Source organism: Coptis chinensis, chromosome 8 (genome assembly GCF_015680905.1).
Source record: "Coptis chinensis isolate HL-2020 chromosome 8, ASM1568090v1, whole genome shotgun sequence".
Classification (NCBI taxonomy): Eukaryota; Viridiplantae; Streptophyta; class Magnoliopsida; order Ranunculales; family Ranunculaceae; genus Coptis; species Coptis chinensis.
Window position 1 is genome coordinate 23,395,550 of NC_141463.1, and position 27,338 is coordinate 23,422,887.

At 37.5% G+C, this 27,338-nt stretch overlaps 4 protein-coding genes across 5 annotated transcripts in view; 3 read left to right on the forward strand and 1 right to left on the reverse strand.

Annotated features, from left to right (window-relative positions):
* Positions 1–27,338, forward strand: part of LOC147480643 (disease resistance protein At4g27190-like) — a 75,753-nt gene that overhangs the window by 15,037 nt on the left and 33,378 nt on the right. The window contains exon 3 of the mRNA XM_086576069.1: positions 4,672–5,119. The gene's annotated coding sequence lies outside the window, so the exon portion shown is untranslated. The remainder of the gene's footprint in view (positions 1–4,671; positions 5,120–27,338) is intronic.
* Positions 724–11,803, forward strand: LOC147480645 (disease resistance protein At4g27190-like). Its single transcript, XM_086576070.1, has 4 exons — positions 724–748; positions 1,042–4,439; positions 9,918–10,236; positions 11,441–11,803. The coding sequence occupies exon 2, from the start codon at positions 1,044–1,046 to the stop codon at positions 3,177–3,179; it is 2,136 nt and encodes a 711-aa protein (XP_086432196.1). The 5' UTR covers positions 724–748; positions 1,042–1,043; the 3' UTR covers positions 3,180–4,439; positions 9,918–10,236; positions 11,441–11,803.
* Positions 16,086–17,671, reverse strand: LOC147480646 (F-box protein SKIP8-like). The gene is made up of 2 exons (XM_086576089.1): positions 17,391–17,671; positions 16,086–16,478 (listed from the first exon to the last, which is right to left on the reverse strand). Exons 1-2 carry the CDS (start codon positions 17,663–17,665, stop codon positions 16,220–16,222), a joined length of 534 nt encoding a protein of 177 aa, XP_086432215.1. The 5' UTR covers positions 17,666–17,671; the 3' UTR covers positions 16,086–16,219.
* Positions 23,445–25,762, forward strand: LOC147480647 (uncharacterized). 2 transcript variants are annotated; one of them, XM_086576071.1, is made up of 2 exons: positions 23,445–23,704; positions 23,820–25,762. In XM_086576071.1, the coding sequence occupies exon 2, from the start codon at positions 24,377–24,379 to the stop codon at positions 25,667–25,669; it is 1,293 nt and encodes a 430-aa protein (XP_086432197.1). In that variant the 5' UTR covers positions 23,445–23,704; positions 23,820–24,376; the 3' UTR covers positions 25,670–25,762. The 2 variants fall into 2 exon arrangements, with proteins under 2 accessions (XP_086432197.1, XP_086432198.1); XM_086576072.1 differs by having other exon boundaries at positions 23,454–23,704; positions 24,681–25,762.

The window sequence follows — 27,338 nt, forward strand, 5'->3', positions numbered from 1 at the left end:
TCTTTCTCATATTCTTGTGAGACCACAAACGGTTGTTCATCAACTATGTTTCTCAAACTCTTCATTACACCTTGTTCTTTATGCTAATTGTTAAATCATTTTGTTGATGAAAGGATTAAGAACCACTGATACGTTAGCTAAAAGTTTCAAAAAGTGGAGCATGTATGTTAATAACATGCAAATTATATACACAAAATTCAGAACTCAATATAAGCCTATTAGGGATCTAGATGCTTTTGAAAGGTGCCTGCGCCCACCTTGAATCCTACCCTCGCTATTAATTACACTCCCTTCCACAAGACTTGGCATCCCCTGGGAATAAATCGTTCAACATGATCAGAAAACAAAGTTCTCTTAACTATTTTAACTAACAAAATGCAAATAACAATCACAGCTAAGTCAAATATTTTGCAAAATGGAAGAAACCGAAAAACTAATCAACCTTGGGGGTAGCTTATATTCTCCTGATAAAGAAGTAGCTGAAAGGGAAGTGTAATGAAATTTGCATTTTTTTATGTCGGCAAAAACAGAAAATCGGATGATCAAAAATTCAAATGAAGTTACGTAGGAAGCAAGTCAACAACAGAAGTGGTCTTGCCAAAATATCAAACAACAGAAGACCAACCAAAAAAAAAGTCAACAACAGAAGACCAACCAAAAAAAGAGTCAACAACAGAAGTGGTCTTGTCAAAATATCAAACAAAGGAAGAAGACTAAAAAGAAAAGTGGAGACCTGATAATACACCATGTAAGATATTTGTGGTTTTTTTCATTTCATCACAAACAGCTTGGTCGATCTTTGACTAGTACTCAACTTAACATCACTCGATCAACTTAACATCACAAACAGCTTGGTCAGTTTATTACAAATTTTCTTCTTCCTTGTTAGTTGCTATTATACACTTGATTATTACTCTTGTTTTTTAATCATCATTCATTGTTAAAGGGTTAACAACATAACCATGTTTTGCAAATTTAAACTCTTGATAAAGTCCAATGATGACTATCTCTTAATATGTAATTAATGCGTTGTAATGACAGGAATGGAGATCCTTGCAGCAGCAATTGGAACCATATTGAGTTGTGGGTGTAACAGCATGAACGCATCACTGGAAGAGAAGTGTAAGTATATTAAAAGTTCGAAAGAAGAAGTTCAGTCGTTGAGAGACAGAAAACAAGAATTGATTGCCCAAGTAAACGATGTCAAAGCGAAACTGTTGATTGCGGAGGGGGTAGGAAAGGCGCGCACAAGTATTGTAGAAAACTGGTTGAATACAGCCAATGGTGTTATATCCGAGGTGGATGTGGTGCAAATCCAAGCCCAAGTACCGAACAGTTGCTTAAGTGGAGTTTTACCTAATTGTTCTTCAAGAGCAAAATTGGGAAAACAAATGCTCAAGTTGATTGATGAGATGACTAATCTCTTAAAGGCTGGTCGGTTCTCAGACGAGGCATTAGCGTTTTTTGTTCAAGAGACAGGAATGGAGATGGCAACAACAAGACTGATTGGTAATACTGCTGGCAAGAACTTGGAGATGGTTTGGGAATATTTACTAGGTGATGAATTTCAGAAAATTGGTGTCTATGGGATGGGTGGCCTGGGCAAAACCACTTTAATGAAGAACATCAATAATCGACTCTTGCAACAACAAAGCCGCTTTGAAAATGTTTTGTGGGTCACTGTATCCAAAGATGTTGATGCTCAAAAACTTCAAAATCAGATTGCAAAGAGAGTCACATTGGATCTTTCTGCTGAACAAGATGAAGCTAGACGGTCGTCATTGTTGCAAAGTGCATTTCGTAGAAGGGGAAAGTTTGTGCTTATCCTAGACGACATATGGGAGGCATTCGATTTACAGGATCTTGGAGTTCCTGAACCCACAAAAGACAATGGGTGCAAGATACTATTGACTACCAGGTCAGAGGAAGTGTGCAGAGGGATATTGTGCCAGATATATGTCAAAGTTGAACCGCTTTCTACGGACGAAGCATGGGAACTGTTCTTGGTAAATGTCTCGGTAAATGTCGGTGAGGAGCTTGTTCCCGACATGGAAGACATTGCAAAAGAAGTTGTTGCGGAGTGTTGTCGTTTGCCGCTTGCAATCATCACAATTGGGCAAGCTATGAGAAGCAAAGATGTTGGTGATGTTGATGAGTGGCGAGTTGCATTATCAGATCTGCGAGAATCTACAAGTTTGAACATGGCCATGGTGGAGAAAGTCATTCAGCGTCTGAAATTCAGTTACGATCAAATGAGGGAAAACCACCAGAAGTGTTTCTTATATTGTGCATTATATCCTGAAGATGATGAAATCAACACTAGTAAGTTGATTGAGTATTGGGTTATGGAAGGGTTAGTCAAGGGATCGAACAAAGAAGATGAAATGCGTCATGGCCGTGTTATACTGAATAAACTAAAGGGTTGTTGCATGCTAGAAGAAGTTGATAGGGACCTTGTTAAAATGCATGATTTGATTAGGGATATGGCTCTTTACATCACGAAATCAAAACCTAAATTCATGATCAGAACTGGGCGTTCATCAACAGAAATACCACATGAAGGTGATTGGTCGGAAGATCTTGAGAGGGTTTCGTTTATGGGAAGTCGTATAGAAGATATTTCAATTACTCCCAAATGCCCAAAACTCTTGACATTGATCCTTGGTCAGAAGTTTACTGGTTCTTATATGGATTTTGCTTTACTGAAACACGTTGCACCTGGTTTTTTTATGTACATGAATAGTCTGATGGTTCTCGATTTATCTATGACTCGTATTGAGTCGTTACCAGATTCAGCCTCTGATTTGGTGAATCTTCGTGGTTTACTCTTAGATCGTTGTCTCCGCTTAGTTAGAGTGCCTTCTCTATCCAAGCTTCAGTCACTGAGAGTGTTGAAGCTCACATATTCGGCCATAGAAGAACTGCCTCATGGGATGGAAATGTTGGCCAACCTCAGAAGCCTTGATTTCAGCGGCAATTCTAAATTGAAAGAAATGATCCCTTCAGGATTGATATCCAAGTTTTCTTTACTTGAAGAGTTAAAATTGCTGGGAATAGAACCGGAATATGTGTATCTTGTGAGAAAGAGGGGAGATTTTGCGGGAACTCTCAAGCTTGACACACTTGGAGAATCTTACAATCAAATTTCACGAGCTGTCGGACTTTATTTCCTATGCTGAATTTACAAACTTTGAAAAGTTAAAAAGTATTTTATTGGAACGGAAAGAGACACAGACCGATATATTTCATTCCTCCTCAGCGAAGAGAGAATTCTATGTTTGTCCAACTCAAATGGGTATTCCTTGCAATGCCCTCCGACTTCGAAAAGCATTCAATTTCTTCACATTGAACATTTCAATGAAATCTCAAGATTATCAGAGTTGCCTTAAATGATTCAACAGACCTAAGAGAAATTATCATTGATTTCTGCAATTCAATGGAATTCATAGTACCACAAATCTTCCTAAAACGGATTGAGATTATGAAAATCGGTAACTGTCAGAATCTAAGCAAGATATATGAGAAGGTCCCAGCACACGGAGCTTTTCCTTGTTTGAAGATGTTGGAGATCAGGGGTTGTGATAATATCAAAGTTTTATTCTGGTCTAGGTTGCTTCAACAACTTCTTAACCTTGAAGAGATCAGAGTTGTGAATTGCTCACAATTGGAGGAGCTAGTGGTAGCAGATGGAGATGAGAGTGGTGCCATTCCAGTACTCCCGAGGTTACGTACTCTGGAATTGGGAAACTTGCCAAAACTGAAGAGCCCTTTGAGTCAGCTATTCATGTACAACAACTCTTGGCAGTCTGTTGTAATTGAGGATGTCAAACTGGACCGCCTGTTTTCAACTAGGTTATTACAACAACACTTTCAATACCTGGAATATATCAGGGTGTACTATTGTGCGGAATTGGAGGAACTAATTGTAGAAGAAGAAGAAGAATGTGAAATTGATTATACTATCGCACTCCCAAGGTTGAAGACATTGTTCTTCTTGAATCTACCGAAACTGAAGAGCATTTGGAAGGGCGTGATGGTTTGTGACTCTCTTCAAACAGTTATTGTAAGCAATTGTCCTGAATTGAAAAGGCTCCCTCTGTTCAACCGAGAACATCAGTCAGCCCCACCTTCTCTCAAACAAATCCATGGAAGGAAAGAGTGGTGGGATTCACTCGAGTGGGGAGATTACCCACGTCCTGAACATCTCTTTAAAGATTGGTGATGACGATGATGAAGATGGTGGTGATAATGATGATGACGACAAAGAAGAAGTTGAAAAAGAAGAAGATGATCAGTAAGTAAAGGCTTGTATTCTTTCCAAGGATTCAAACGTGGGATTGAAATGATCTTTTTCTCGAAAATCTTCGTTTTTTGGCTTCAATCGGTTTTCCTTTCTGCTTCGATAATCTGCTTCTACACTGAAAACACTTTCGATCAAGGTATGTGTCATGTTCATCCATAGTTTCAAGCTTTTCATCAAAAAAACTTAATTTCTTTTTAGGATTTTCTTTTATTTGTTGCCTTTTTAAAATATTTTCAAATAATTTGTTGTTCAATTTATTCACAGATAAATTCGAATTTGTGTTGATTTTTCGTGGAGATTCAGAAATTCTAATCTTGTTTTGGTTTCAATTGATTGGAATTCTGAATTTGGTTGTTTTGTTTTTTCAGTTGAACTGATTTCTAGAGTTTTCGATTGCGGAAATCCTCACCGATAGTATTGGAACTTCTTTTGGTGATGGTAAAACTCAGAACGACTTCTATACTCTCAATTATTTGTTCCTGTCAATCAATGGTGTCTATGTGTGTGTCCGCAATGTGATTTGTTGAACAGTCAAACTGGACGCAGAGAACGCAACAACTTAATGTATGAACAAGAAGATGTGTTTGAGTGGTGGGATTCACTCGAGTGGGATTACCGACGTCCTTAACACATCTTTCGAGAAAGGAATGATTGATTTCGTCTCGTTTTCTGATCGGATTGAAAAGAGCTCTTATTCGATTTCAAGTTGCAAAGTGCTTGTGGAAAAGAAAGGTCTCCAAGTGCTACGAAGGAATCAAATGTTAGATATCGAAACCAGTTTTCCTTTCTGCTTAGATAATCGGGTTTTCGATCAAGGTATGTATCATATTCATCCGTAGTTTCAAGCTTTGGATCTGAAACTTTGTCTTGTTAACAAATTTGAAATAATTTGATAGATAATAGGCCATACTGATGTTGTTGTTCAAATTCGAATTTATATTGATTTTTAGTGGAGAATCAGAAATTCTAGTCTTGTTTTCTTTTCAGTTGGTCTTTATCCTTTTCATTTTTTTCCAATTTTGATATAACCATTGGAAATTCGAAGTTTCGTAAGTATTCATTTATGTTCTAAAACTGACTGAAATTTCCTTGTGTAATAACAACTCCAAACTCCATACCCCGCATATTTTCTATGAGATTTAAGAGTTAAAGTTAGCTTAGTTCGTAAGTGCCGTGGCTTCTCTTGCATTAAGGTTATAATTATTCATGGATTTGAATGTATATGGAGATTCCTGGTTTGTTCATATGTCAGGAATTTGGTGAGTTGGCATTATGATAACAAACTAGTCAGACTATTGGTTTGATATGCAATCATATGTTTGCACTTTTACGCTATACAATGATAATTCCTCGTATTACATGTGAACATAGTCCGAAAAATCTCATTGTAGTAGTTCCCTAAATCTGAATAGTATCCAGTGATTACATTACCATTGACTCACAAACAGGGCCAAGGTTGAAAGTTGGTGTTAGGCACCGATTGGTCCTACCAATATAGTCCCCTCCAGTTAATGGGATCTGTTGAAGCGTGTTTAATTTGATTTATTTCATTTTCCTGAAGAAAAAATCTCACATATACCATGATAGTTGTCCTTTACATACTTGGTATTGGAGTTCTTCTGAACTGTTATATAACTTCTTCTCAAGCATAGGCTTAGGTTCTTTATTTATATTGGCATGATTGAATATAGGTCACCGACATATTTTCCCCTCCAAACATTTCAAACTGAAGCCAAATTCAAGAATCTTCAAGTATTGTTGCTCTTGACTCAAGCACTGATTCTACTTTAATGTGTTTGACAGGTACAAAATTTCAAAACTGCCAGTAGGATAGTAGCCGCCTGCTTGTCATATAGTTTGGTCTTTGACTTGTGCTTGTTTTATGGGATGCTATTACTCAAAGAAAGTTAAACGACCGCCTGGTTACGAGGAGCCTACAGTTCTTGCTTCAGAAACCCCTTGTGAGTATGTTTTAGTTATTTGTATGCGTATCTCATTACAAAATTTCAATCATGAACTCTGTTGTCAAAGGCCGCACCCTGATGGCGAAGGAGGCAATTTTTAATGAAAATTGTTGGTCCCTGTCAAAGGCGTTCCCATGGCGCCCAATGTGTGTGTTAAGAAATTTAACACCTTGCGTCTCGCCTCTGACAACTTAGATCATGAAACACTTTCCTTTCCTCCTTACGTCCTTGTACTGGTTCTCTGATTTCAAGTAACCGCTTGAATGTTTCTTTGATGCATAAGCTTTATACATTTGTAAGTATCAAGTGATGAACTATAGTGAGTGCTATATGGTCTCTTGGAGCTATGCCTCAATTCATTTATGTCTGTATGGTTGATTTGTCTTGGATTAAATTGTGTATGATGATCTGGTGATTGTAAATATTTTGCGCATCGGTCGCTAGACCTTAATCCTGGCATTGTTTACAATGATTAAGACTTCTCACTAAAAGCTTTGATAAAGTTCCAAAAATATAGTGTATATTTAAACATTTTAACCAATTGAAAATCCCCTAAAAACAAGTCAAACATTACTAACGGCGAAGCCTTGCGTCCAATCGTGCGGTTGTCCTTTTCTTAGTAAATTCATGATCAATTGATCCACATATAAATTCGAACTTATATTGATTTTTAGTGGAGAATCTGAAATTCAGGTCTTGTTTTGGTTTCAATTGATTGAATTTTTTAATTTTATTGTTTTGTTTTTTTCCAGTTGAACTGATTTCTAGAATTTTTGACTGCAGGATACTTTGAAGATGAAAATCTTTGTTACTATTGATTGACTACTGCACCCATTCTTTGGTAATGCCAAGAAGAAGAAAAAAACAAATTAAGACAGCAAATGGTTGGTTCTTTAGAATTGCAGATTATGATTTTCATTTATCTTGTAAAACCCGCAAAAGTTAATTCCTGTTCTCTCTTTGCTACTTATGTTTCAAATAGCAATGTCTTTAACTTTTAGGGCTTGAGCGTGCAGAAGTGAACATCAGAAGGATTAAACTTGATGAAGATGAACGTCAATATATATTGGTATGCTCTAATACCTTCATGTTTTTATGGTCTTCTTCTTTCTTTCTTTTGTAGTTTTTTTGTTATTCCCAAATATTGTAGTTACTTGCATCTGAAATTGATTTTTATTTTTATCTCTGCTTTTTGTTTTTTCGATTTGTCATGATGTCCATAGTTTTTTATCCCATGTTCTCATCATCAATATACCCAACATTCACTTTACAAAGTGTGATTAAATAAAAAATTGCTAGAGTACCTTGAAACCCAATTCGAAGTTTAGTATTGAACATTGAAACCCAAGTGCACATCTTTTAGATTTAGATGGGAGAATGATATTTCCTGGCGACGGTAATAATTTTTCGTAGCATTGGCAACCTTGTGGCAGGAAGGTGCCGGCAACGAACTGTAGATGAAATCATCTTTTTCTGCTTAATAACTGTGGTATCTTCCCACAGTGAGAATTGTTCCACGGTAGGTATGTGTCGTGGAAACCAATAAGCTACAAAGATTTTCTGCCGTGGGGAACTCCCTTCCCCTCATATATTCACGACTATATATTTCCGCAACATATATGTTCCTGCGGCAAGCAGTTGCCGTGAACACCAACAAAAACATAAGTCTTCGGCAGCGGTAGATGGTTTGATGATTGTAAAGAGGAGAGATACCGCGAGGAGTCAAGGAGAGCGTGAATACTTTGAAACGATTTAAATTCATTCGTGTTTTAAAAAACAAATTTAGTAGAAAACGATTTAATTGAAACAATGGGTGAGGGGTGCTTTGCGTTGTGATTTGAGAATAATGGAGGGGTGTATGTCAGGTCTATTGATTAATGGAGGAGTGCTTATACGGTATAAGTTATACCATAAAACTTGTTAAAGGGGTGCCACTCCCATAAGTTGGGGTGTAAATATCTCCGCCCCTTGTTAAAGCTAGATGAGATCCATTTTTCTTGTGTGACAAGTTCTTGAACTAGAAAGATTACTAACTCTGAGTCATCTTAGTTGGAAATAGATTAAATCTATTTTTGTGGTTTGATCAGTAGTAAGTCCTGTATACATGTGTTTTTGTTGTTCACTTACCAAAAAAGGAATAGAGAAAACATGAGGTTTGCCATTTCTTATGATAAGTAGATTGATTTTATTAGACAAAAGATCAATACAAGAAACCGGGTGGGAAGGACATCTATATAACCTAGTACTCATTAAACAACTAATGCATCTTATGTTCCTCATTAGAATGGCGTATGTGACTTATTCCCATTGCATTGCCTTCTTCAACAACGATAATTGCAATACATCCATTTTAAAATTCCAAAGAAGCTGCCCCAATCCCGATTGTTCATATGATCTCTGTCTCACATGCTGCCTGGAACTAAGGGAAGGTCGCCAGCTTGGGGTAATGAAGCGTATTGTTACCAGAGACAGTATGTTGAACATGCTCATAGTCAAGATACTAAGGCCTCAGGAAAAAGATCTGGCTGGGAGGGAGAAGGTTCATTAACAGATGTGGTTGGTCAGTTTCCTTACTGGAAAACAAACATCGACTGTTCCCTTCCTTGTCCTCCAATAGAGTGTGGTGGTTGTGGTTCCAAGATTCTTGAATTGAGACACAACCTCAAGGCTAATTGGACAAGTAACTTGCTTAAGAGTGCTGAGAAACTGACTAGCAACTCTCCGTTCCCAAATGTTGATTCCCCTATTGGCTGTTCTTCATGTTTTCCTTTTGTGGGGAAGGTCTTTAAAAATCCTGAAGTGAGGCGGGCAGCGTTCTGAAGTGATAGTAAAGACAACTACTTGTATTGCCCCAATGCCGTTGACCTGAGAAATGATGAAATTGAGCATTTTCAAATGCATTGGTTGAGAGGTGAACCGATTATTGTTAGACATGTACTTGAAAAAACATCTGGTGTTAGTTGGGAACCAATGGTCATGTGGAGGGCTTTTAGAGAGAGGTTCCAAAGGAAAACTCAAAGAAGAGACGTGTAGTGTTAAGGCTATTGACTGCTTGGATTGGTGTGAGGTATAGATCTCATATTCTTTAACTTTTGTTACCCTGCAATCTTATACCTATCAATGGTTGCGGCTACTTTTTGTCTGTCTAATTTGGTTGAGTTGTGAGACCTTGACCTAACTTCAACTGAGTAGTCACTAGTAACTTCAGTCATTAACGTGCTGTATCTTTTGAACACAAGTTCTGATAGGATAAATTAAGATTGTGTAGTCTTCTAGTAAAGGATATCTCATCCTATACTTCATATTGATTATGTATATAATATCTTAATTTTACCAATCAAAAAAATAAAAACAGAAACAGTAGTTAAAAAATGTGTATTGCTCTTGTTTATAGCTTCCTCTGTAGTACTAAATTGGGTTCGCACTCCTTTTTTGGTTATTCTGATTTTCCATATTGTTTTAACAAAGTGAACAGAAATTGTTATGTGGGTTACAGTAGATATACTTTACTGTAGATTGCTATGTGTTTTAACTTTTAACTAAGTCATAGTAATTTTCTTATATTCTGTTTCCCTAACTGACAAAGTTACACCTACAGAAAGGTGCTTGTCAGTTAAGCAGTAACATTTTGTTTTCTTATTGTGTTGTAGGTTGAAATTAATATTCATCAATTCTTCACAGGCTACCTAGAAGGCCGTATCAGTGGCCAGAAATGTTGAAGCTTAAGGATTGGCCCTCATCCAGTTCATTTGAAGATCGGTTGCCTAGATATGGTGTGGAGTTTATTGTTGCTCTCCCATTCAGTGATTACACCCATCCGAAGTCTGGTATTCTGTATACTGCTACAAAAGTTCCTGAAAATTTGTTGAAGCCAAACTTGGGGCCGAAAAATATATAGTGTATGGGTTTCCAGAAGAGCTTGGCAGAGGTGATTCAGTTACAAAGCTGCATTGTGACATGTCTGATGCGGTATATTTTTCTTACTCAAAAAACTTTTCTTGTGCTTAACGATTTCGTGTTGTATACTTTCTCTTGTTTTCTGTATCATAGTGCTTGACATATTCTTCTCCTGGGCTATCTGAAACACTTATTTGCTTACAATGGGTTGTCCTTTTTCATAATATGTGGCTTCATGTAATTTGAGATTATGCAATGTTTTTCTTCATTCTATCTTTGGAAGACGTGTCAAGCTTTCTGCATCTGTCCTATATAACCGTGCAAATTGTAATTATTGTCTTTGTGTTTCTTATTTTGTTTTGGTTCGTCCCTATTTAACCCTTCAGAAAAGAAAGAAAATCATATGCATGATATGATGTGGCTTATGGATCCAACTTAGGTCGCATAAATGCTTTCCTTTTCCCCTCCAGATGGTGGTAAATGCTTACTCATTTACTTGTTTTAGGATTAAGTAGGGCTTTGAACAAAAATTTAAAGGAGGGTATTGCGATAGCGCAATTCGTATTGTCATAGTCACAGTTCGATCCTTCTTGATTCATAGTCAGTTTAAAGCCTTCATACTCTTTTAGTGTAGTAATATTTCAGATTTTTATCTCCTACCATTTTTGGTTATTTAGCATGATAAATCGATAATTTCTGTATTGATATCTAAATACTAAAATATTTCTTATCATCCAATACCATTCAGTTGACATAATGCCTGCCTTGTCATCACTTGATGAAGTTGTGTGAAAAGAATTTTTAAAATTGATTCGAAACTGAAGTATTGAATATAGAATCAGGAAGCAGCAGAAAGTTTTATTTCCATTTAAAAAAATAATAATAATAATCTTCGTTTTATTGACAGTTCTAGTTGATCAAATCATAACTACCTTCATAGTGTTGAGTACACTTTTGTCCATGCAAATAACTACAAAATGAACGAGAAAAAACTCTCTAAAATTGTAACGAGAAGAACTGCTGATCTGCCCACCCTGGACCATAGAACACTGTTCTTTAAGATTTAGAGTGCGCTGAAATGCTGAATGATAGGAGGCTGTGGACTGAGCTAAGCAAGCTCTTGCCTGGTTGACGAGAATTTTTTATATATGTGTTGTTTGATTTCGTCAAGCATATGGAGTTTTGTCGGAACATTGTAAATTGTTTTTGTTTGTCAAGTATATTGATTACAAAGTTAGCAATATGTGTCTGTTAAATCATAGTTTCCTTGTTGCAGTGGGACAAAAGGAGAAGAAACGGGTTGACATCATCAATTTTATACATCTAATTATTCCTTGTCAGGAGATGGAACATATTATGACGGTGTACAGATAGAGTTGAGAGTACCAGTGATTGAAGAAAGTGATGCTGTAATCTTCTAAGTTAGACCTCTTCCCATTTTATAGTATCTTTCAAGTTGTAGATAATGAGGTTGCCGAAGAAAAGAATAAGATTGCTGACAATGAATGTATATGGCTGGAGCCATCCTCAGTATGTTTGATTTTGATTCTATATAAAGAAGAAAAGAAACTTTGGAAGACTTATTGGCGAAATACTTTGAAGATGAAATTAAGAATTTGTTTATAATTAAGACAGCAAATGGTTGGTTCGTTAGAATTGCAGATTACGATTTTCATTTATCTTGTATTCTTGTGAAACCCACAAAAGTTAATTCCAATTCTGATGTGTAAGTGCAAGGAGCGGGGAGTCTAATGTGTCACCGATGTCAGCGAATCTAGAAAGCTATTTTCAATCTAGAGTAATTTGTAATTTTCATTACTGAGTAATGTGTTCCTATGAATGGTATTTCTAACAAGTGGAGAAATGTGAGTATTGCATGTGAATTGTGATACAAGAAGATTTGGCTGTGAAGATATTCCGAACTAGATATCATTCTAATACTAAGCAAAGATAGTTACCAAAAATAAAATTATAATACTTCCTCGACCAAAATTCTAATCCTTAAGATAGTTACCATATCTAGGCAGAGAGTGAGAAAGAGGTACCAAAGAATGATATCTAGAAGTCGAGAAACTTGAGGTGGGAATGAGGACTGAACTCAGTTTCTTTAGAAACATTTCCTCGGAAAAATGGTTTTTGTGAAATAAATGACGGGCATAAAAGTATCAGTGTGTAAAAAATTGGTAGGAACAGATGTAGACGATATAAAATCTAGTGGTGGTTGATACTACATGATTCTAGTTTCAGGCGCATCAATTTAGAATGAGTCGCCAGCAACTTGCATTTGCATGGCAACAAGATATCTCTCAAGAGCTTTCCGTTTCTGGAAAGCAGTACTGTAATAAGGTTACCAGTTTATTGGTTTTAGCCATTGGCATGTTGTATAAAAAAGGAATCTTCTAAGTGATTATTTTGATATTTTCGTAAGCATTTTAATGGGGATGATAAAATGGTGTGACCGGAAGCTAGTAATTGATGCAATGGTGAGTGTAAAGGTGTGCTTTGGTTTTCCTTTACAAACAGTCACTGGGGGATTGGTATAGGTTATTGGACGAGACCGAGTTCGCTTTGGGTGCGAACTGCCTACGTATCTTGCTCTCGGTTGTTGTGGGAGAGAAGAATCAGGTCTGGCGTAGTTCATAGGAGAGGTATTTATAGAGATTTAGAGTGTATCCTTGCCCACCACGTGTAAAGGATCTTCCAAATGAGGGGTGGAGATTAGGATAGCATGTGAGGACTACCCTCATAGGTCTGCTGTAATGATGTGGAGTGGCAGTCTGTACAAGTAGCTTGCGGCCGTGACCAGTGGCTGACGATCAAGATCTATGCAAGTACACTTTTAGTCATGATTGCTTCTGGATAAGAAATGATGTCATAAGTCGAGGCGTTCTGCATGAGATCGTCTGTTTGACCTGCGTTATCTGGGCGGAGCGAAGTGAAATAGACCCATATATATGATCATTTTGCTTATGAAGCGAGCTTTGAGGGCGTTGACATGAGGTCGGTGTGGTACTTACATTTTATCTTATGCCGACACGTGTCTAATATTCATTAGATGTCAATATTACTCCCTCACACAGCCCCTTCTCAGTAGGTCGCTTTATACGGAGAAGTGATCTGCTGAGAAAGAATGGTGCCACGTGTTTAGCATATGTGAGGAGGCGAACAAATGTGAATAGAAATATTCACCGTGCTGGAGAGATCGTTCCGTATTATATAGCAAACTGGTGGTGGATTGAAGCAAACACGTGATTGGCACGTGTTTAGCATAACTTTTGAGAGTGCCCACGAGAGTTGAGTAGCCTTGGAGCTACAGAAAGCATATGGTGCTGGAGAAGAGAGTTTTTTAGTTCGAATAAATGGTTGGCTCGTAGAGAGCGTTTTGCACTGAGTTGAGCGTAGGTCGAGGGACCCTTAGAGAGCTCGAGTGTTCGTTCTAGCGTATGTAAGTGTGTTGCTCCAGTAGGTCAAGGGACCTTGTAGCGCTTGTGGAAGCGTTCTGCTCGTAGAGCGTTCTCACTGAGTTGATCCTAGAGGTGTGAGTCCGCAACTAGCGAGAATTGGAGAGGATATGGAGCCTGTAAGCTCAGGAGAGCGTGTTGTTCACGGAGAGCGTGTTAGCTTATGAAAGCGTATTGCTCACGGAGAGCATTCTCACTGAGTTGATCCTAAAAGTATAGTCCTCAACTTAGCGAGATTTGGAGAGGCTATGAGCCTGTAAGCTCTTGAGAACGTTCTGCTCGCGGAGAGCGTATTTAGCCCTTGATGGCGTGTTGCTCGCTGGGAGCGTTCTCGCGGAGTTGATCCTAGGAGTATAGGTCCTCAACTAGCGAGACCCGGAGAGGCTATGAGCCTGTAAGCTCCTGGGAGCACTTTGCTCGCGGAGAGCGTATGTAGCCCCTGAGGGTCTTTGCTGCCGCCGGGGGCGCTTTGGATGAGCGTATGTAGCCCGATGGCGTCTTTGCTTTCTGCCGGGGGCGCTTTTGCTTCAGGGAGAGCGTATGTAGAGGCGTGTTGCTGCTCGGGAGGCGTTCGCGCGAGTTGATCCTAGGAGTATAGGTCCTCAACCAACGAGACCCCGGAGAGGCTATGAGCCGTAAGCTCCCCGAGGCGTTACGTGATTGAAAGCACGTTTGAACTCCTGAGAGTGTTTTGTTCAGAGAACGAGCTGTGAGTGGTTTCCTCATGCTGAACTGCTGTAGAAGATGAAGCGACCTCAGCGGAGCTAGTCTCAGGTGATTGTTTCTCGATCGGAGGGATGGAGATCTTGGCAACAGGAGTTGGTGTGACCTCTGGGGTCTTGACAACAGGAGAGAAGTGGTGACGTTATGTAGCGTTTGAGCTCGAATGAGCGTTATATTCAGCTGGGTGTTGTGACCCGAGTGAGTCCGTGGGCATCCTGCTTTGGAGATCGTCGTCAATAGCTAGCCTTGAATTGGCGTGACTATAGTTAGCCCCAGTTTTGGAGCTTCATTGACCTGTAAAAATAAAAATGTGAGCTAGCACCAAAGAGTTAGTACGAACTAACAGTAGTAATTTTGGAGATGCATGGATCATAATAACTGAATTGAGCCTATTGAGATGATAATGACTAGCCCGGTTAGGAGATGGTCGTGGCTAGCCCCTCCCGGTGCATTGGAGCTTGATTGACCTCGCACTAGATCGAATTTTCTTCTTTGGAGGCGGGGTAATGTGCCCATTCATTATGCCTAGGTGACCCGACTAAACTCTGGACTTGAGCTTCGAGGCTTTCCATGCTTCATGGGCTTGAGAACCGTTGGTTTTTGAGTTTTTGATACTGATTAGTGTGAAGGTGGTTTGGTTTCTCAAGTAATCGAGACCACAGACGGCGCCAATGTAAAGGTGTGCTTTGGTTTTCCTTTACAAACAGTCACTGGGGGACTGGTATAGGTTATTGGACGAGACCGAGTTCGCTTTGGGTGCGAACTGCCTACGTATCTTGCTCTCGGTTGTTGTGGGAGAGAAGAATCAGGTCTGGCGTAGTTCATTGGAGAGGTATTTATAGAGATTTAGAGTGTATCCTTGCCCACCACGTGTAAAGGATCTTCCAAATGAGGGGTGGAGATTAGGATAGCATGTGAGGACTACCCTCATAGGTCTGCTGTAATGATGTGGAGTGGCAGTCTGTACAAGTAGCTTGCGGCCGTGACCAGTGGCTGACGATCAAGATCTATGCAAGTACACTTTTAGTCATGATTGCTTCTGAATAAGAAATGATGTCATAAGTTGAGGCGTTCTGCATGAGATCGTCTGTTTGACCTGCGTTATCCTGGAGCGAGCTGAAGTAGACCACGTATATGATGCGAGCTGCTTATGAAGCGAGCTTTGAGGACGTTGACATGAGGTCGGTGTGGTACTTCTGTTTATGCTGGACACGTGTCTAATATTCATTAGATGTGAATATTACTCCCTCACAGTAAGACTGGAAGACGAATGTGAGAGTTGGAATTGACATCGGCATGTAAGGTTTGCTGCCATTGAAAGCAGGTAGCCAACCTTCCTTTAGCGCTCCAATGTTATTCAGTTTTTATTCTAAACTTTATAATATTCTTTTGAGCAGTGCTGCAATTAAAAACAAATGGGATCGCAAAAAAAATCGATCAAGCAATCAAGCTATTCTTCCGTACGTCTACTACTGTCCTCTGGTGCAGTTCCTCACTCTCATAAAAATCATAGGTTCAATCATGTTGGACACCTACCTAAAAGGTAGGTACATGTTCGGTATTTTTTCACTTGATTACAGTATCTCTATGCAAAACACAATGAAGGATGAGATCAGACCGTATTTGAAGAGAAAACAGGAATCAGAATAATGAAGGAACATAATCAAGACAAACAAAGTTAAAAGGGGATGAATATTCACAAGGAAGAAAATCATGAGCCAAACTCAATTGGCAGGAGAAAAAAACGACGATATCCTGTATAAAGAGAGCCGAATAGAGGTATATACCAAGAGAACTTCTAGGGATATAAATTCCTGAAACAGCGGAAACTATATTTCCATTTTTTTCGTTTATTGCTCTTCTAGTTGCTCTTAGCCAAACCCATTTTGGTTCTGTAGCTCTGCATCAGTGAGCATCAAAGAGTTATGATGATGAACCAAGAACCACTGCCCATTATGGAACTCATAAACATTTGTGACATGGAATGGCTCCGTCTCCATGTCAACATAGGTCTTCATGGTCAACCAAGCCATGTCTGTTAACAACCGAGCCCGGAGATTTTGTACCGGGAAAGCAACCCCTTGGCCCCAACTAAATGCAAGCTGCCAATTCTGCATAACTGCATCATACCTGTAAATTGGACAAACAGACAATCAGTTATCAATGACTTGAATTCACAACTACTGTGTAGTGATTTGTAATGCATTGAGACGTCATAGAGCAAAACTCACTATCTAACTAAACTCTGCTTCTTCAAAAGAATTACTTCATCGCATATCAATGTACATGACAGGTGCAACCCAACTTGGTGGTCCTATGTTTGAGATTGTACCACCAACAATTTTTGTGGCCAAGATGGGAAAAGTGGGATTTAGTGACAAGTCCTTACACAGCTCTCTACAGCAAGTATTGACTCAATGTTTGTAACCCTTCTCAACTACTTCACTCTTAAACTCATCTATCAGCGTTATTAACTAATAATATTCTCAAACGAATGTATACTTCCCAATAGGCTACATTATTAGTTGCTCGTCTTGGTCATAACCATGTATACTTCTGTTGATGCATTTAGAAACTGATAAAACACACGGCTGAAACTGATAAAACATACGGCTGAAAGCAGTAATACTGTTTTATTGTTGAGAGTAGGAGCTGTTGCATAATGCCCACTCTGCCACAGAGATGGGGAGGAAAACAAAAGAAAAAAGAAAAAAAATGGACCAAACACTCAAAATAGTCAACTTGAAGACCCAGAAATGTCTAAACCAAATCTTTTGATCAAGAAATCTGCATCACAATCAAATAGACCAACTGCTATGACCATAATGTGGGAATATATCTTAATAACAAGTTATTAACCAGCCAGGTATTTCCATTACACATATGTAATACCTTTGAAGAAATGTTGTAACAAAAAACATGAATCAAATTAGAAGAGGAAATGTAAAAAAACAATAAGATCATTTTAAAGGCAATCATGAACTTCTAGCTATAGCCTTCACATGGAAGGTAAACAAAAAATACGGATAAAGAGAACCATACCCAGTAAGGAGCTCTCCAGTGCTATGGATACAGGATACAGCATACCCAGGTGATTTCTTCTGACCCTTTCCTCTTATAACAGATCTTACCTTAGATACTTCATTCCACTTCCCGCAACTGGCGTATATATTAGCTAGAAGCACATGGTAGTCTGTGTTACCATAGTCCAACTCCATCAACTGGTTACATGCATATTCAGCAACTTTAACATTCCCTTTGATTTTGCAGGCTGAAAGCAGGCTTCTCCAAATGTTTGTATCCGGTTCAAATGGCATCCCCTTGATCATTTTAATAAGTAATATTTTACATTTTACATAATTCTTTCCTTTCATTTTTTCCGCCCCAATTTTCTTTTCTAGCACGTGCAACACACGTGCCCGTTTACTTAGTATATATAATGTGGATATTAGATTTTCCAATTAGTTCCCGTATTCCCAGTTTTACACCAAAGTTTTTAATCCAAGGGGGTACCGGAAATTTGGACAACCATTTTTTTTTGCTCTTTGCGGAAAGTGTAAATCGGTAATTTAAACCATTCCCATGACTATAAAACTCAACGTCTTTAGAAAACAAGACACCGTTTTGCGGGTTCCCAATTAAAAAAAAGTAAACCGTTCGTTCGTCTTCTCCATTCCTGGTATTCCCAATTAAAACCCGTTAAGTTCGAAAGTTCAAATCAAACACTTTGCAACCAACCCTGTTTTCTATTTTCATAATCAAAGGTAATACTTTATTTCATTTTCTTTTTCTAATATTTTTTAATCCTGTATTATAAGTCTGCAATTTTCCAACAGGAAAACTAGGTTTGATTTTGTTACAAAGCCTAATTTTCAATTTTTTTGTTTGATTTCAGTTTTTTGTTTTATTTTTTATTAAAGTTTTGTTTTTTTTAACAGATATTAGTAAACAATAGAAGTGTACAATTCTGCTCTATGAGACATTGTCTCGGTTTTAAAAGTTTTGGAACAAAGTTCAAACTCAACGAAAGCTATCGAATCTTTTGTGCGATTATGTATTGATCTTCTCTATCTCTTTAAGGTAATGTTGTTTTAGTGTTTTCTTACGGTAAGTTGGGTTTTAATTCCTTAGATGTCATTGATTTGAAAAGTGTGATTGGTTTCGGTAATTGTCTCCCTCTTTCTAAGTTCGAAGAATATAGGAAACTTTTTTTGTATTTCTTCTACAAGTTAACCCAACCTTTTTCTTCGTTCTCAATTTTTTTTTCGTGACTGCTTTCACAGCCATGAAGAGTTCAAAGCGGCAATGGATAAGAGGATTAATATTTAGCTAGATTCTTACTGTAAACAAAGCAAATGGCCCAACAATAAGATTAGCAACTGTTAAAGGGGAGGTATCCACGACTGGCCAAAAAAAATTTTAACTCCACCAATGCATTCTACGCTCGTGCATTGCTGGTCCCAAGCCCAGATAAAAGAGGAGGGAAAATAAAAATATTTTGATGTTTTGTGCTCGTAGTTATGCTTAGTCCTAATAACTACAGTTGGGACTTTTAACATGGCATGTCACACACTTGAACTTTTCTTAGGAAGTGCTGACTATCCATCTGTTACTTACTTTCGTTTCAAACTTTTTCCAATTCAAGAATTGCATTTGATGCTTGAGCAATTTAATTATAACTGAATTTGTTTTCAGTTCCTTGGCCCCACAAATTTCCGTTTTAAACGCAGAGGTATGGTATAATACACATTCTTCATTTCCAAATTATTTTATCGCTATCTATCTGTACTTACTACTCATACTTTTTTTCCCTTTTGGGATTAATGTGCACTACTTATAATATATGCTTTAATCTGAAACGAGAAAATAGTTAACAACGAGAATTCGAACACATTTTGCGTTTTATTACTGAACTGAGTTTCTTTCATCCTCTAAGATGTGGAGAGCTATTTAACATAACCATTATATTATTTGTTTTGTTCAGGCAGTGCTTGATTCTCCTGGGCAAAGCAGAGACTATGGTTTGGTTGCATTTTCTTTTGTTGTTTCTGCTAAAGCATGGTGTTCTTAACCTCCTACATATATACTCGATACATGATTATCCCTTTATGTTGCTGTTGTCCAGCATAAAAACATAGAGTAAGGCCTCTTTACATGCTATCCTTTTCTTTTTAAGCAATAACAAATGGATTTGGTGCATGTGAGCCTTCCTAATGTATCCACTGAATATGTTATTTTTTATGCTGTTGACAATGCATTCCAATAGCCGTCAAATTCTCATGACATGTAACTTGTGCGCTTTTAAGATGGACTTCCACTATGTCATGGCTCCTCTACAAAATGTGCACACTTCAACACTTGCAAGAAAAGGTTGTACGAGATATTAAGCACGCAGTCCAGCTGGAGTCAACTACAACCGTTACTGAGTTCTTAGAATAAAATGTGACCGACACTCGTGCTCTTGACAGGATGCAATATCTTCATGCTGCTCTATCTGAGCCTCTTAGACTACACCTTGCAAGTACCCAAGCGTTCTGCTCAAGGCTGGTTAGATAGTTGGACTAATTTGCATGTGTTTAGCATAGTTTTGACTCGCATTCAATTTAGATAGGATATGATGGCAACTTCTATTAACCACTGCAAGGACCCAGAATCCGGGCCTGAAAACAAAATAGCGGTACATTTGTATTTTGCTAATAAGCTATATTGAAGTGCATTGATTGATTTCTCTGACATTCCCTGCATCTCTTTGGAAAACATCAGATGAAAGAGAATGGACTCCAACAGCAGTTGAACCGCCAGAAGAAGAGAAGTTCCTCGTTGGAAATGGAGCTTCTGAACACTCCGAGATTCCAAGCAAAGTAAGGAAAACAAATTTTGAATCTAGAGCTAAGAATGCGAATGAATTTCTATTAAAATCCTTTGCATCTCTACAGAATGAAACGTCTTAAACTGAAGCAATGCCTGTACTTTCTCAAGAGCTAAACACGCTCCATCACAAAGAAGCCACTCAGAAAATACGGGAAGAACTTGATGCTCAGTTACCATCAACTGATTTTATCACAAAGTGTGTAATTCTTCGCACAGCCAAACAGATGGGACTGAAGCACCTGTACCACCAGAACAGCTAAAAGCCCTCCATCTCAAATAAGCAAAGCAGAAAATACCTGAAGAGCTTGATAGTCGATCCCCTCCAACTGAGGTAGCAATAAGGCTTAATTCTTCATAGAATTGAACTCATATTGCTGTAGTGGAGTTTTGGATGATGATGAATATGTGGTCACTCAAAAGAAGTCAAGGGAAAGTGGGTCTCTTAATGTCTTCAATGATCAAAGTGAAGCATTGTCCAAAGGACTTCATGTTGGAGCCCTTGCGCTACTTGGTTGCAGTGCCGGGTTTGGACATCACTTCTGAATTTCTGATAAAATAGAAGAGTTTTTGGATCCAGAAGACGTTGAAGTGGATACGAAGAGGATGGAACAGACCCAGACCAGGACAAGACCGACCAACCTTCTAGACTAGATGTCCTTCGTGTAATATGAAATTCCAGTATTACAATGATATGCTGAACAAAGCTCTCAAGTGTGTAATGTGTTTGAAAATTTTGATTGCTAATGATTTGAATCTTCAAGGTGTAACTTCTGGAATTCCCAGGACTCATCATGTTGTTCCCCAACAATTATAGGCCAGTCAGGATGGCCGTATTACGAGTTCACAGCATGCTGGCTTGGACATCACTTCTGACAGGGGATTTCAAAGGCATAATGCAGGCACTTCCACCACAGTTAATAGGTGTTCTACAGGCAAAGGCAAGGCTTATGCGGTAGTGGGTGGATCTGGAAAGTAACTGATGAATGACGATTGTACTTTTTAATTGCTCAAGATAATGTATGTCTAAGAGGTTCGAGGGGCTAGATCAGATAGGTGTGCCAATTTAGTTATTTTTATTCCTGATTGAAGGCGTTGTGTGGTACTTGTTAATTCAGGCTCATCCTTAGTCCAGCAGTATCTATTTAACTTGGAGCTTTTGCCTTCAATGCTCAAAACAAAAAACTGCGACCATTAATGGAAGTAGTTCATGATTGATCAAGATCCAAGACATGTCTTAATGTAATTGGTATGTATTACTTTTCTATAATAAGATTTATAGTACAAGTGAAACACAATGATGCCACTCTCTGTCTCTTTTCTCTCGCTTTCTAGCGCAAACACACCAATACAATGATCGCCATTTTGATTTGTTGCCATGTATTTGAGATACACAAGAAAGATTTTGTTTAAATATTCAAATTTTTGGTTCTCTCTACATTCTCTAGCACATGTCATCATGTCAACAGATCGATGTTGCAAAATACCAGAGCCAACGTCCTCAGTCAAATAGATGCAATTATTCAAAACCACCTCACCAGTTCACGTTCAAGCGTAAAAAAAAGGCTATATATAAATCTATCTATACATGAACAATGCACAATGGCTAGGACTGCAACAAGTAAACCTATTTGGAGACAATCAATGTGTCACTAAAGCCTTAACTGGGGGAACTACTGTAGTCAATTAGGAGTGTCAAATTGTCAATTGGGTTAAACAAATGTAATTCAGCGATGCAACTAGCTAGCATCCATAATTTCTTCATTTTGTCGACTGCATACAGATGGTTTGAAAAAATCAACACTCCATCATTTGACTCATTCAATCTCCATACACATAAAATAAGATCCACATTATATTGAAAGCTTTTAAATTGTAATCGTGCCACATAGCCAATTTCTGAAAATCTATTATTTACACATTTAATTCACTCCACATATTATATCCGACTTAATAGATCTATAAAACAAATATTAAAAGTGTCCAATGCATTTTTTCTAATTGTTTTCCAATATGATCATTTCTAAATAAATAAATATATATATAAAAAAAATTGCTTTTGTTATCTAGCTACAAATTTTTTCTCTTTCCAAACTACCTACTTATTTAAACCGACAAAAAAAAAAGAGTTGATAGATTCTCTAAATCATTTTGAAAACAATGATAAAAAAAAAAGTTATTCTTTTTGCATTTTTTTAAGATATTTTATTCTCCAGTGTAGAATAACACAATTATGTTGCACACCATGATATATTATTCTTATATCTTACAGGTAGTACACTCATATGAATCCAACAATATTCCTCAATCACATATAAATGCTCGACAAGATAATTACACAAATGTTAACTTCATTAACATAATACCTATTTTTTTGGTAAATTATTTTGTGGCATATGCATTAATAATTATATATTGACTAAATTACAGACGGTTAAATACCTCTTCGAATATATTTATTTGCAACATGGCAAAGCAACAAAAATCGAAACGAACAAAGAATACAACTAGCGTATTTAAGTGTTTTTTTCTTATTGAAGTTTTTTGTCAAACCTTAGCCTGTATTATTCTAAAACATTTTACATAATTCATTCAAACAAATGTAATATATTACTATTCTAATTTAATTACATGCGTTCATTCCTTTGATTTTCTCCACCCCAATTTTGTAGATGAGGTTTTTATTCAACATAACACCTCTAACATACAGAAGTTCCGTCTATTGCAAGCAATATTAGAGTTTTTAATACAAGTCCAACAATTATTTTTTATGAAGAACACTAGCATTTTTTCCAGTACCTATTTTTATGTTAAATTAGTTTGTGGCATATGCACTAATAATTATATATTAACTAAATTACATACGGTTAAATACCTATTCAAATATATTTATTCGAAAACATGACAGAGCATCAAAAATCGAATCGAACAAAGAATACACCTAGCATATTAAAGTGTTTTTTTCCTTATTGAAGTTTTTAATTTATATTCTAATTTACATGCGCTCATTTCCTTGATTTTCTCCACCCTAATTTTCTTTCCTAACACGTACTAGTACGAACTAATACAGAAACCGTGACTAACCGTGACTATTGCGAACTAATTGAGTAAGTCAAGCAACTCGTCCTGCACGCCAAGACCATAAACCAAAGCAAATAATACGCCAAACGCAAGTGATAGCCAGTCCTCACCACATACTTTGATTGCTAGTTTGTTTATGAGATATCACTTGTGGGACTTTTCGCCCACTGAATGTTGTTGGAGATAAGGAACCAATTCTTGCGCTTGACTTGAATTTTTTGTAAGAGATTATTGACTCTTAATTCACTACAAAATGCAAGTTCCCGTATGTACTAGCAAGTTAAAAAAAGAAAGAAAACGAAGTAAGCATGGGGAAACGCGGTTGTACCGAAATAGAGTTGAGTGATATTACCAAGTATTCTTCTCCTATGCCTGTGATTGGGTTGTACATAGCAGCAGCTTCTTTGGTATGTTTCTTGGCTATGTCTTATGATATTGTATCCGGATTTCGTAACCAGAAAAGATGGTTACCATGTCGACTTTTCTCATTGAATTCACTCACATTGACTCTACTTACTGTAGCTGCTAAAATCCCAGTGGACCTTACGACAGCTATGCCAAGTGCTCAAGATCAATTTTCTAAACTCACTGGCACCACTTTTTTATGCATGTGCATGGGTTTTCTAACGCTTTCTGTGGGAACAAATAAAAAATCGGAATGTTTCACAAACATATCCGCCTTGAGCATTGTGGTGGTCACTGTTATTGTGAACATCTCTATACAAATTGGTACTGGCGTTATTTTCATATTCATTACTGAACATATCATAATAATGTTATGCATGACACTATTGCTCATTTGTTTGTGGATGGCTGCTATCGATATTAATACTGATAAAGAGAATTATCTTGATGATAACATAGATCACTTCACAAAGGGTCATGGAAGTTTGTTGGAAAGATTAAAGTTGACTTACGTGTATAGTTATAACTCTAATCCCCAATTCTTACTATGTAAGGGCTTTGCTACTCATACTGTCAGCGTGATTTGCATCCCTTGTTTAGTGTGACTAATACAAGCGGCATTCAGATCTCTTACATTGAAGTTTTGTCGAGGGGTTTCTGCCTATGATTGGTCAATGTGGATAATACTCATGACACAGATTTTAACTGTTGTTGTGGGAGGTTTCACCACTAGCTTTAGATGGTTCGTCATGTCTAGACACAGCGCGTATCCAATTGGCGCCACTATTGACGCAACAAGCGAAGTGATAAACTCAAATCCACTTCTGGCTTCCGAGCCACTGTTGCAATTGATGGAGCGCCTTTGGATCTTACCTCTATTGCTTGAAGACTTCTCATTCACGTCATTGTACCTATCTTACTCTGTCTTGTCGTATTTCCATGTTACGTTGTGGTTGAAACCTTTGCTTTACTATGTAGTTGGTTCGGTCCACTATGTTGTCGGCTCGAAGACAACCACAACGAAGACACAGAGGAAAGTATACAATGTCCCGAGACCTGAAGGTGATCATACAATGAGGTTAAATGAATGGTCAATTCGAAAAAGTTTCAAGGAGGTGAAGAGATGGGCAAAAGTTGGTCAAAGCGAGAATCTAAATAATCTCTCCGAAATTCTTTTAAGAAGGCTTGATATCCATCAACAATTGCAACCCATGGAACTCAAAGATCAAGTTCATTCTAACCAAGATGGTATTCAAGTGTCTTCTCTATCAATTGTGCTCCTTGTAAGAATTGTGGAACTTTGTATACCATTTGAGCTCAGAAAATCTCTATGCGAATCGTACAACGAATCCCACCAATTGGTTCAATTTATTGATAAGAATATATTGGTGGGATTGAAGAATCGAAATAAGTCTAGACTTGCAGAAGCCGTACGGAAAGGTCCTGGCTTTAGCAGCCTTCTTCCCAAAATTTTCGAGAGTGATAATGATTATGCCACACGTTCAGACTTGGATCGTGCGCTTGTGATCATTAAAGAACTAAAAACGGCAATGCCTTTAGATATTGTTTCGGAGGAAGTAGGAGTCATCACGAGCTTTATTGGTAGCCGTGAATACTCGTCTATTGAAGATCTATATAACTTTATTGAACAAATGTTTGTTGAAATGATGCATATGATTTTAGCTCGATTTCCACATGCTGTATTCAAGGAAGTAACTGACAGCTCGGCTGAAGAGTTTGATGAGAGGATAGGACCACCATTGCACTTCCTTTGCCAACTCAACTTGTTGAAAGCTTCAATTCAGTGGTCATTTCCTGCAGGATGTGATATCTCAAGCCTAGCAGATGATCAAGCTCCCGATGCTCAGAATCAAGTTGACAACATAGAGGAACCTGTTGTAGATAACAGCATTTCTCCTCATGTTACAGAGAATGTTGATAATGCTTTTCATTACAGAGAATGTTGATAATGCTTTTCATATTACTGTTCAAGTTTGAATAATTTTGAGTATGTAATTGCATCAGCATTCTAAAAGAAAAAAAAAAAGTGTACTTGGTAAGTTGGTATTCCCATTTAAAGTGGTGAAAACCTCAAGAAACATAATATGTTTTGCTATCTCATTTACAAGAACAAGTTCAGGTGGGCTTCATTTTGTTTTGTAAATTGATAGATTAGTTTGGTTGGTACATGATCCAAATGCAATTTGTGAAACCACATGGTCCACTGAACCACATATTGGGGAAAATGATACTAATCGATCCCCCACTAAAATAACTTGTGTATAGACACTCTAAACTCTAATCGAAATCTAAGTTTTCACTACAACTAACAACTTCTATTCTAAGCAATAGAATTAACCATCACAAAACAAGTAATAGCAAAGTAAAATAAAAGAATAACACAATAAGACAAAATTTACTGTGGTTCGGCCAATTATGTATACTAGCAAGATGCACGTGCAATGCACGCGATGTTAAAAAGAAATTGGCGTGCAATTATTTACTATGTCTGCAATTGTGTTTTGAGGTGCAGATTAGTAACTTTTCTTCTATTGTGGTTCAAATGTACACATTAGGCGTAGTTGGTATACTACAATGTGAATCTAACAATTGGACGAATATACTAATTGAACTGAAAATACGTATATAGATATTGGCAAGAAATGATAACTTGCTCACGTATTGTCTACTGAATCAATATGACGTTTAAAAATAAAACAAATAAGCAATAATAATATCTTGGAAAAAACAGCAAGAAAAGTGAAGAGATGTAATGACACGATCACAGCGCACAATAGAAATATAAGATCTCACATGAGGTATAGGTCACGTTGATATATTGTTATTAAATATAAGAAGAACTGGTGTTTTTGTATATCAAAATGTTTGGGCACCATCAGTCCTTCTTAAAACATGCTGCAGTAGCATCAATTCAAGGTGGCTTCCATACATGAACCACTATTTGGTTACTTTGATGTACAGTTGACGTTTGGTGGTGAACGTCTACCAGGAGCATTAATTCCATTTAGTAGCCATGAGTAGCCAAGATTGAAGGCTCACTTACGGAATCCCACTTCTTGACCACATCACCGAATAGTTTGGAACAAAAGTCAACAAAAGTCGCAAAATCACCCCCTAAACAACGGTAGAAATTCATTAATCAACAAATAATTGAATCTATATTACGGTATGCTTCCATGTGTTTTCTACGTATAGTATGTTTAAGGTGCGTTAGAGGCTAACAATGTTGGCTCTAAGCTACTTTTTCAGTTATTGCAAGATATTCTTTCTGAGGTTTTAGAAACATAATGTCCTATGAAATTAAGAGGGGCCACAACTACTTTTGAATCCCTTTAAGAATTCTTGGCTGCCGAGGTTATATTTCTAACGTAAAGTCAATTGCTTTGTTTATGTTATCCAATTGTAATGCTATTAAATTGGTAGAAGCGACCATATCCGTTCAGAGAAATGTGTATGTTTGAAAGTTCGACGGTAGATGCATTTGTTCCATAGCAGATGTTCTTATTGGTTCTTATTGTTGTTCATTTAAATTAATGCATAAAAAGTTAAAGTTAGATACAACAGGGATGAAACAAACTAAATCAAAAAGAAATGTAACTTACCTGACATTGCTCA